Source organism: Diuraphis noxia, unplaced genomic scaffold (assembly GCF_037042655.1).
Source record: "Diuraphis noxia isolate RWA-SAM2 unplaced genomic scaffold, SU_Dnox_SAM2 contig0003, whole genome shotgun sequence".
Classification (NCBI taxonomy): Eukaryota; Metazoa; Arthropoda; class Insecta; order Hemiptera; family Aphididae; genus Diuraphis; species Diuraphis noxia.
Window position 1 is genome coordinate 72,135,558 of NW_028301713.1, and position 12,528 is coordinate 72,148,085.

At 28.3% G+C, this 12,528-nt stretch overlaps 1 protein-coding gene across 7 annotated transcripts in view; it reads right to left on the reverse strand.

The window, feature by feature from the left end:
* LOC107167937 (rab11 family-interacting protein nuf) overlaps positions 1-12,528 on the reverse strand; it is a 34,638-nt gene that overhangs the window by 8,098 nt on the left and 14,012 nt on the right. For 5 of the 7 annotated variants that reach the window (XM_015517156.2, XM_015517157.2, XM_015517154.2 and 2 more), the window contains 8 exons: positions 12,083-12,118; positions 11,876-11,993; positions 5,075-5,319; positions 3,886-4,093; positions 3,604-3,739; positions 3,109-3,233; positions 2,699-2,728; positions 761-1,444 (listed from right to left, as the gene is read on the reverse strand). In XM_015517156.2, coding sequence (XP_015372642.1) covers positions 1,322-1,444; positions 2,699-2,728; positions 3,109-3,233; positions 3,604-3,739; positions 3,886-4,093; positions 5,075-5,319; positions 11,876-11,993; positions 12,083-12,118 — 1,021 coding nt within the window. In that variant the 3' untranslated portion in view covers positions 761-1,321. Of the gene's footprint in view, positions 1-760; positions 1,445-2,698; positions 2,729-3,108; positions 3,234-3,603; positions 3,740-3,885; positions 4,094-5,074; positions 5,320-11,875; positions 11,994-12,082; positions 12,119-12,528 lie in introns of those variants that run through there. The other 2 variants (XM_015517160.2, XM_089222147.1) reach the window with 2 other exon arrangements.

The following is a 12,528-nucleotide window of genomic DNA, read 5'->3' on the forward strand; positions in this document are numbered from 1 at the left end:
TGCGCTGCGTGCCGGCCGCTGGCTTCCTTATTTTGTATATAACTTTTTTTTGTATATAATTTATATTATATAATATTATATAGGTATAAAATAAATTTATATATAAATTAAATTTATACATAAATTAAATATATAACCATATTTTATGTATTTAAATTTACTAAACTGATTTCCATTGTCAGTTCTAATGATTTGAAAGAAAAAATGTAAGCAATTTAAAGTTTGAAGTACTTACAATGCTGAATTTTCACAAATAATTCAAATTAAATTCATTTACTGTGTTTTTGGAGCAACACTTTATCTTCAAATGTCCTACTTCAGATAAAAAAAAATTAGAATAATGCTTTTTATAAATACTTTGATATAATTAAATATAAAATATAAAAAAAAACTCAATGTATAGCATGTATTAAAGAAAAATAGGATGCAAAAGAATTGTTATTTTCCAAAGATAGAAACAACAAAAATGTAAACTAGCAGTTCATCATAAAAATATGCAAAACAACAATTAATTTAATTATTACGCTAAAGGATACACATCAAGTAAACTTATATCATAAAAATGTATGATAAAATGATTTTTGAATGTTCATATTTTGGATTATTTAGGATAAATAAAACAAAATTTTTTCTTTGCTAAAAAAAATACTGTTATATTTTATATTGTGAACTGGCACAAGACTCAAGTATTATAAAAAATAACTGGCTAAATATTGTTACCACATCACAGTCTCTTTGGAACAGATAACAGTTATAAAACTTAATTAGCACTCCAATATATTATATAAAGTAACAATAATTATATTATAACATATTGGCGTACTATCTAATATTAAATACTTTCTTTCAAAAATTAAAAATAATTACAATACAAATAGATGCAAAAAATTAAACAACATTAATTGTATGCAAATATAATTAATAAATTGTAATAATATATAACTGGACGGATACAATTAAACATAATTTAAAAAACAAAAAATGTTATCCAATATTTCTTAAACATATATGATAAAATTTATATTTTTCTTGTTTTTATTTTGCTTTTTAAAAAAAAATTTAACTGTTTATATACACAACAATTTATATATAATATAACACACATATATCATACATTTGTTGGAAATATGAAGTGGGAAAAACATGGTAGACATTTAATTAGGTGGCAACATAATAATATGTAAGTTAGATGACAAAAACAATAATTCAGATATACATGTCTATTGAAAGACACTGGTCTCCAACTTCACCAATCAATAGTATTAGGAACATTGTGTGTATGTGTGAATATCTGTTATTATAATAAAACTATAACAATATTTCATAAATTTTGTTTGACTTCCAACAATTCTGGATGGTTTTCAACAATGTTTAGGAGAATATTATCAATGTAAGCCCGTAACTGATCGTTCACTTCCTGTTGATCTTTCAAAGCGGTTTTCATCTGAAAATAATTAAAATCATCAATAAAATAACCCATATTAGTTATAACATTATTTAATTAAGAAAATAAAAATGTACAACGTGCAGCCAAGACAGTTATTATTGTTGCTATTTAATATTCAAACAATTTTAAGCATCTTCACATTATATGAATAAAGAAAATATTTAATAAACACTGAAATAAAAGATTAGTCAACAGCAAAAAGTTTAAAAATAAAATCAATTGTTGTGTTCAATTTACTACCCATAATGATTAAAATATATTTTATAAGATTTTATAGTAAAGATATTCTAATTAAGAAATCAAAGAATTTCTAATTAGTTTTATTTATACAATTATATTATTAATTCTTTTTGATATTTATGAATTTATATTGGAAGTTACCAATACATTTTGTAATTTTATAATATAATGATGGGACATAAGGGTACAATGTAGTAAATTTAACATTATATGTATCTAGTTAAAATGTATTAAACACAAGTTAAAATTGATTACTTTTATACGTTTATATATATATATATATATATATACCAATATACCTATTTAATGTTTTCACAATAGAATATTTAATTTTGTATCAACGCTGCACCAAAAAACATTAAAAATAGTAAATAAACTTTAATTTATAAATTTGTCAAACAAATAATATTTTATTAATAAAGCCTAAACCAAAAATATCAACAAAAAAAAATCGTAAATTGTTATTTATTAATTTTAGTAAGCATGCAACAGCACACATGAAATATAATAAAATATCAAGTGTTTTATTAATTCCATGCAAAAAGGTAAATGATTTTTTTTTTCAAATTCTTATCGCTTTTGAATGAAAGTGTATATAGTGTATATTATGTTGATCGGCATTCCTATGAATTTGCGTCAACACAATAAAAATGTTTAAATCATTCATTCAAGGTACTCGAAGGCACATCAAACTAAGTGTAAGAAAACACCATGACAATATTATTGTTGTTTGTGTTCGGGTGTTCCCGTAGAGCTACAGCTAGGTATACTCGACGATGAGACGACACCAATGACATTGAGAGTTAACGACCGCGACTCGATTGAATCGTTTTCAACTACTATTGTTAAACTCTCGGAATACGAAAAAAATTATTTTATTAATCAATATCAACATTTTGAGGCGTAATTACCGGGTGCGGTTAGAAAAAAAAAATTAAGAAAAAAGCCAAACACTGTTAATTTGATAAAAAATAAATGCATAACATATTTTAGTAACCAAATTAAAATTACCTTGTTTAATTGCAAAGACGAGGGACTGTGCTGTGAAAAGGAGCAAAAAAAAAAAAACAATTATATAAGTACTTCAAGTGTGTTGTTATATCAAAATTCTACATATTATTATATTATAAGATATATCATATATATTATTATCATTTGCATTTCGCACGCGCGTGATATTATTGGCTCATATTATTGCTCTATTATGTGTACTACTTCTAATTACATATGACAAATTTCATTGACATAATTTGGGTTAGAAATGTTATTCAGGTATTGTTTTTGTTTTTTCTAACAGTTTAAAAACGGTTTATTATTTATAAGCACGGGTATGCGAGATTATTAGACATTTAGACGAACGACGCGTTAAAAAAAAAATCCAAATATGAGTAACCATTAGTCGTATATAACATCGCACTTACGTCATCATGAGTCAATCCGTCAAGTTCGGAAGCGAGGCTGGGTGACTCTGTCAACAACAGCCTACCTCTCTCGATGCCTTTGGCTATGGAGGAAGCTTGTAGCTCGTCGTAGGAGTCTTTCAATGCTGCAAAAAAAAAAATCATAATAATAAAAAAACAGATACAATTATCTCACTTTAAATGAAATAGGGTGTATGCTAGGTTAGAGTACATCGAGTGTTTTGCGATAAGAAAATCACCATGACTATATAGTATACTACAAAACATAATCTTTACAAAAGAGGGTTTTCACCTTTTTTTAACACGGCCAACTTTACAAAATTGCAATGACACATGTCCTTTTATCGAACAACCTTTTTTCTTTGATTTAATTTTTTTAGAACAAACTTGTACTTTATTATACATTAGGTAATTTATATTTATTAATTATAATTATTATAGTAAAAACTTTCAAAAACACCGATTGAAAATTACTGCTTTATTGATTACACTTACATCGATTCTGATGTTTAAGCAACTCCAACTGGGCCGTAAGCTCAGTAACGTACGGCGAAGGCGAATTTAGTTTGGCGATCATGGCTTCCTTTTCAAGTCGAGATATTTCCAACTCTTTGGTCAGACCCTCGATGATCTATAAATATATATATATACATACATATATATAAACAACAACCGGACAGCGTAAAAACAACGATCATATCAATATACAACGTTGCTGTTATTATTGTTTCAATTATTATAAGCAGAGGCGACTGTTTTATGTTCTATTAAACTGACCTCTTCGTTGTCCCTTTCTTTCTGTTTAAACTTTCTGATCTCTGCCTCCAGCAGACGTATTTCATCTTTGAACGACTGAGCACCCACGTTGAGATCACTCACACGTTGTTCCAACGAAATCTTTTCGGTTCGCATCATCTCTAACGCGGACTTGCATTTTTCTGCCTCCAATCGTAAATTTTCATTAGCAGACTCAATACTTTGAAGTCTATAAACATTAATACAATATTGGGCTAGTGTAATTTATAAGTTAATAACAATAAAATCTTATTAGTATACCTATATTACAACAAGCTTTTTCATACTTAATTGCAAAAAGAGTTTTAAAAAAATACTCATATCCGTCATAATATTTCATATTGTACAATAAATAAATATACTTAGGTATATAAAAAAACTTATAAAGCGTTAATATATTTTTTTTAAATAAAGCTTTAAAAATATTTCATTTATACGACTACCGTTTACTAATTTTATATTATTTGAACAAAATAGCAATGATATTAAATTGGGAAACAACGCTTGTAACTAAAACATTATTCATATCATGTATTTTTATGTAACGTCATTTGCTTACCACAGCAAAGCGACATCAATTCATCGTTATTCGTTCACACTATCACGATTTACAATATAATTATTCTAATAATACCATATTTGCATTATATAAATTAAATTATTTTATATTATGTACAATAATGATACATCATCAAATAGTGGCATCTATATTATACAGATTAAATAATGTAATTAAATATCTTCTTCTTCTTCTTGTGGTATCGGTATAATTAAATATGTGTGGTTATAATTTAAAGTAACGTTATTAATTGTTTTACATCAATCAAAAATAACTAATAATTTTTAAAAGTATATAGTGATTTTTATACGACAATATATTATACCTATAATGATAGGATAATAATTCATAACTATTAATTGATTTAATGGAACGAGACACTATAAAATATATCTTTAGAATAATTTAGTTACATAACAAACACGACATGATTTATGGAACGCTTGATGGATATCAGTGATACTAACACGGCGAGAAAAATATATGAATTCGATGACGCCAATATGCATCATAATATTATAATATAAGTTTACAGTTTTAAATAAAATATTTAAGCCCATATAAGTATAAGTAACTAGCTAATTACATACTATATTTTTATTTAAAATTTACCTTATGGCACAATTATCGATATGCAATTGTTTTTCTCTATCAACTCGGGTGACGAGTTCTCTGTGTCTGCGTTCTTCGGACGCAAGTCGCTCCTCGCACCTAAGTTCGGTGTCACGAAGCTGCTCTTCTAGCATATGGACGCGGGCTTGGAGAGCGGCGTTCTCCTCCTTGGTACGCGCGTACCGTTCGTCCGTCAGGTGTTGATTGTCGGTCAGAGAATTCATTTGTTTTTGCAACACTTGTACCTGCATAGACACATACAAACACATTATAATTTACACGCCACCAGTTAATGTAATTGTTGTAGTAATTATTTTGAAAACAACACGTGAGTACTTTTAATATATTATACAGATAGAACAAAGGCGCATCGGTGTGACAATATACAAAAAATATATTATGTAAATACCTATAATATATACGCAAACATTGCATGCGAGTGAATATTATAAGTGTAGGTAGGTACTTATAGAAAAAAAATTTTAAAATAGTCATAAACGAACGATGAAACGAAATTACTTTTTGCACGCCAAAAACATGCGAGTTTCGTGAAATTATAGGTAACTTCAACACATCGACTCCGGCGGGACCCGCGTCATAGGCGCTACCCACAAATTCGAATTGTCCATCCCACATATCGAACTCAAGCTCGGAGCAGCAGTTTTCTAAAATATCAGCCTTGTTCTTCTTAGACGATGACGACGACGACATGACAAACAACATAACTTCTTAAGAAAATTATTATTATACGAGCGTAAGTATAAGACTACGGTGTGTTACAACTGCGAACGGCCTTTTGGCCGATTTTAAGAATAGAAACCATTTCGCTTATCTTAATATTGATAACGACAGCATCAATTAAATATATTATCGAACGTGAGCGTGTGATGAGGATGTGTATGGTGTGTGGACTATTGAGCGTTCGTCGAGATAATATGTGTTTTTTACTGAACTTTGATCACACTGCGTCGAGAGAATATGATGTGTACTCTAATAATATCAACGATGACTTATTTTGGCTGAGTGACAGGAATTTTTTTCCCAAAAGTTGACTATATGATTTCTTGACTCGTATATTTTAAGTAGTTGCCCAAGCCAAACGGCATAAATGCGCATCAATGGACGGAATAATAATAATTATAATAAGACCGAAGTAAACAGACGATAAAAGTATGCTATACCACACGCAGGCCTTACACAAAGGTGTTATTGTCGTTGATATATATTTCGACACATTTTCCCAACGATAGAGCGAAAAACGTACGCGAAAATGTTACCTCACCGACGAATACTATTATACGTTATGTACGGCTACACACTGACGACACACTCACATACACAGACAGATAACAATATTGGGACCTGCGCGCATGTTGAACGATATTATTAAAAAAAACTAATATAATAACTCTATATCGTTATATATATTTATAGTATGTAATATACAAGTATACTACTATAGTACTCTACTGTAACATAATTATATGTACAATTATTCGTTGGTTAAACGCATGACGATGACGACGATGGGCTTTTATCATCTGCCACCACTACGTTGGTCCCCTACTACCCAATATACACGTGTGGTCGCTCTATACTTATATACAGTTCAGTATACGACTTGAAAATGTCCCATTACAAACTGTTGTCACTTATCGAATTCAATACTAATCACTCTATATTAGTATACAAATTAAAACTACGATAGTACGATGATTATACTGTGTGCATCACACGCGTTAACACGACGACACTATAATAATCATTTACGAGATATAGTAAAACATATAAATATAAATATAAATATATAGATATATTAAAACCAATAACAGCATAAAGATAAGTCGGGAGAACGATGCTGCAAAACGGCGACATTAACGATAATTGAAAACGCATAATATACAATATACACTTCGAAGACAAACACAAGATTAAATAAAATAAAATATTAAATATAATCACATTCAACGAAAAAAAAAGCGGGTAAGTTGTGGATGTCGCTCTGCTGTACAGTAGGTTACTTTAATGGATAAAATTAAATTTGAATCCAATGGATATTATATCATTGTATACGAAAAACGATTCTGAGCGGAGACGATTTATCTGTCTAGGATATAATATAGATTATTAAAAATTTACAAATCTTGTATTTAAAAAGAAAATTTGTTATGCATTTCTTTTAGCTTAAAATAATTTACGAATTTTCGTGATTTTTACGTATAATGTTGTCAAAATTCAAACTTTGAATGCTTTTAAAAAAAAATTGTGACTATATATTTCTTTTATTTTTCAACTGCTATTGTAAAAATATGATAGGAGCCTTGTATTTAATTTTCAAATCTTAGATCTAAAAAGAAAAACTTTTATGAATTTCAATCAAAGATAATTTGAACTTTGCCGTAATTTTTACGTATTAAGTCAATATTTGAACTTTAACTGCTTATAAAAAAAATCGTGCCTACAAATTTTTAATATTTTTTAACTGCTATTGTTACAATGTGTTAGAAGCCTTGTATTAAATTTTCAAGCTTTTCTACCGAACAAATAAATTTTTATCGATATTTATAGAAAAAAAAACTGTGCCCATGTATTCTTATAATTTTTTAATCACTATAAGAATAACTTATGAGGAACTTTGTATTAAATTTTCAAGTATTTTGATTGGGCCCAAAAAGTTTTATCGACACTTCAAAAAAAATTAAAAATTTCCGTTGTCTATAAATATCTAAAAAGAAGTCAAAATATTTTGAAAATTAAATCATGTAAAGAAAATGCCAATCTAAATAACTGGTAAAATTTTTCAAGTATCTATGACTTATACTTTTTGAATAATAAGAAATGTTTAAAATCGTTTGAGGATAAATCGTTATATCGTTACGCTATTTCGTAAAAAAATTAAAATTCAAACGCACTTAAAATTTTTCCTATAATGATGTTTCAAGTTTTCTCTATAGCCACTTGAAGGAAAACTAATGGAAAACTTAGTGTTGCATTTTTAATCCTTAGTTATAAACACAAACAATTTTATGATTTTTCAACTTCAAAATTACTTGCAAATTTTCGCGTTTTCGACAGATTTCGTAAAAATTTGAACTATAAACGCTTAATTGTGACTTACGATTTTTAATTTTTTTAGCTACAATAAGAACAACTCATAAGGAACCTTGTATTAAATTTTCAAGTTTTTTTGGTCGTCCAAAATTTTTTATCGGCACTTCAAAATAATTTCTCAAAAAAATTGAAAATTTCAGTGGTCTATAAATAACTCATAAAAAATAAAAAAAAATTTAAAATTAAACAGTATATAGATATCACTAACATAAACATTTGGTGAAAATTTCAAGTATTTATAGTGATTAGTTTTTGAATAACAACCATATAAAAAAAATCGATTTGGTAGAAAACTGGTTTTGTGTAAAAATTCCGGGTTTTCTGTCATTTCTTTTATTGTAAAATCAATACATTCATCACTCCGTTCAGAATCTAAAAATATTCATAGAAATGTATGCCAATTATTAAAAAACCGTCCGCAGTCGCGATCAAGCAATTAAGTATCTTCTTTTTAATATATCAATACCTATAAAATATAATATATAAATAATGTTGTTTTAAAAATGTTTTAACTTTTATTTTAATGTCATAGTATAATTATTTTTTATGGTCTGTTAGAAAAACCAATAATCATATTTTCTAAATTAAAAAAAATATATATATATGATATAATAATTATTTTTACTGCTTTAGGCAAACCATTAGTATATTTAAATTATAGCCAAATATAAAGTTTAAATAAATAACTGACCAGACGAAAAAGATGGGGCATTTTAATAACAACTTTCATTCCTATAAAGACGGAATTGGTTTCTGGGTCAAAATCAAGTGTTTTACACGAATTGTTTACCGATAAATTACTTTTTTAGTATTATATCAAACTGTTCACAAGTCAGTTCTCATATCCCATATTATGTATAATTTAAGATCTGATGACTGTGATTTGCTACCAAAAATAAGAGCATATAGTATTTTCATATTTTTCAGAGCGAACAATATATTATAATATAATATTATTGTTGCGAGTAAGCTTAACGGAAAACTTAATTTATAATTTTATTCTGTCCACCTAGTAGTAGGTATATTGTGTCATGAGACGAGGACGAGAAGCAGAGCATATTTTAAGTAATTTTCACTGGGTGGCACTTCAATAAAATTGTCTACCAGAGGAACATAGAAAGAAAATCAACTCTCCTATCTCAACAATTTTGATATAGGTTTATTAACTGTTCTCTACTGAAAAATACATCTACAAGTTATATATAGGTTTATTTATTGAGAATTTGAGATATTATTATTATATCAAAATAACCGATTTTTTAATAATAAAACTTTGATAAAATAACTAGAACAGAGTATATACATTTCTATCAGTATCTGTATTTAAAAAAATATGTGTTAAAATTTAAAATTATATGTTTGAATCTATGGAAAAAAATTTTTGTATAAATTCTTGATTCTGGTATAGCTCTGGGTCAGGTAGTTTCCTTCTTCTCTCTTTAGATTCCAGAAACTTAGCATTTTAATGACAGCTATATTATAATAGTATACACTAGGTATACAGTCAACAAACAGGATAAGATCATTACTTATTTATTAATACTAAAATTCGTCCAATATGGGCTTTTATAGCAAATTACGGACCGATTGAAAAATATTTCTCGAAGGGCCTATATCGAAGCCCGACTATCCAATCCGGCCCCGGACGAGTATAAGTATTTGATATTTCAATCACAGAGCAATGCTATGAAATATGAATACTTCTAAACAATTGTATAAAAGTAGTATAAAATTTACCTATACAGTGTATATGGTCGCCTCGCCTGTCTTTCATCAGGAGTACAGGACGAAAATTCAAAATATGTAGAAAATTAGAAATGTTGTAATATAGCACCTTATTCCCACCCAACCTTCAATTTACGGTGACGATCGACGATTTCCGAAGAAATTGATAGCATCGTTAAAATTACGTGTACTATTTTCGTACTACATCAGTACAACTATATCTATTCGTATAATTTATATTATCAATAGGTATATAATATAAACAATTCCGACAAAATAGTTGTGAGCATGTGACATGTTCTATATTCAATAAAATATTATTATTGTTTATTATATAGTATGGGATAAACTATACAAGAGTCGAAAGCTTAAAATAGTTTTATGTTCTTTATACATAATAATTGACATTGGTACCTATCGGTCGTTATGAGAATGTATTAGTCAGTGGGAGTGTGGCACGATCACCCACCAACAGTGGGTAGCATTAAAATATCACTGGGGGGCACTAGTGCCCCGTACTTTGTATGTTAAAATATGCTATGACGAGAAGTGTGCTATTTTAGTCACAAGCCGCAGACGTCGATTGCATTACGATCCATGGGCAAGATTTGGTTGCAATTTTTTAAAGACTGAAATTTCTTTCCCACAAGAGCCACATAATATGTTATTTTTCATCACGACTCTACCACCTTCGAACACGTCTCATCAATATTATGGTAATCCACAATGAAGTATACTTGCTATTCTCGGAATCTAAATTCGTTAAACTGTTTCATATAAAACAGCTAGTATTTGATATAATAGATAAAATAGATTGATACATATATAAAAAAAAATATTTATACTGTTCGGCGAACGAAAAGAGGTCATTTTCAAACGCTTAAACCGGCATCGAAAATTAAACTTTTGGCACAGAAGTGACGAAAATATTTTTTTATTAACAAAAAAGTTAAAAGTTACCTACCAAATATATGCCTATATTGAATATTTCGAAGAAAAAAATTTATAAATTTTTAAGTTTTTTATTTTCAGTATTAAAAATATAAATTAAAAACATATTCTAAAAATGTAGCGCAAGTGTCTATGGATTATATTTAAAAGAAATTTTTAAAAAATATTGATTAGAACAAAAGTTATATTATTTGTCAGAATTTCAGATCTCTGTGGGACACCCTGTATTTCAAACTTCAACTTATTTAGTATTTGCAGCGAGTACACTATTATTATTAGTAGTATTGAGTATTGACAAATAGCATTATAATAGGTATCTGGAAATCACCAGGTAACCAATTTATTTGTATACTGTCGTTTAAACTACCCGTAAACGACGGGAACCAATTTGGTAAATGAGAACAAACTCATGGACGTTCATATAAATAGGTTAGGTTATCTAATGGATATTGGGTACAAAATAGTAAATACAAATAAAATCAAAATACATTTTTGAAAACCAACACTTATATTTAAACCAATAATGCATTTTTATTTATATATCCAATAAATAAGAGATTCTACTCTTGATCAATATAATTATAATATAAAATTAAAATATTTTATTGATTCTCAATAGAATTGCCATTACTTGATTCTGCAACAAGCAGTTGTCAAATTCTTTCACCTCGCAAATCGGTTTTATTTTTTAGTAAAAATTTAAAATAACCTAAATTGGCAATCACCGTTTCTGTAGCTGACGAGGACTCGGAACGCATGAATAACATAGTAAATAGGAAATATTTTACGAATGTGTATCTATTTAAACAATGATCGAGTACACTCGTTTCCTGTGGACGGCGAAGGAAATCGTGAATAAAGCAGCAGTGCGCACAGGAATGCTGTTTTATAGTCGTTATGGGAGTTATCACGTATAAAATACGAATGTAGAAATAATAATGATACGTCTTGGTAGTAGTAGTGAAGTATAATAATAATGATTACGCGATAGCAGTTACATTATTATGGTCTTACCTTATTGTTGAGGTCGTGAACGTCTTCTTCGATGGACGTATCGGAGTACACATCGTCAGGCGTATCGCAAATGGAACTGCGACCGGACGAATTGAAACTTGAGCTCCGATATAGATCACTGAAACATGACAACGTCAGTGATATTATTATCTATTAATATGTAGAAACAACGATAACATTAATAATCAACGCCATTAGATATTTTACCTGGCGAGTGCGTTTGAACTGATCCTTTTGTTTGATCTGTGTGAAACAAATTACAAAAGTGTTATCTTTAAAAATTATAATAAAATATTACACAATAATTATGATAGTAAAAATAATTTTAAAGTAAAAGTGATTTATAAACTCCGCTTAATATGCATTTTTAAAAGACGCGTTTTTCCCAAAATATCTATTCATTAGGATAATAATAGCTGTGGCAGCATTAACAGCGACGGCTTTCTGTAGATATGGAAAGCTACTTTCTAAGTACATAACTTGCTATAAGTACTGTTCTTAATACTACACTACGCACACTGCGCATCGATATTAATTATCATTAAAACAAGTGTTATCAAATTTTCAGACAAAAAAAAGAAATGTAATTCTTCTACATACACAGACCACGGACGAGTTTACGAAGATTACGATCGGCAAATGTTGCAGTTATG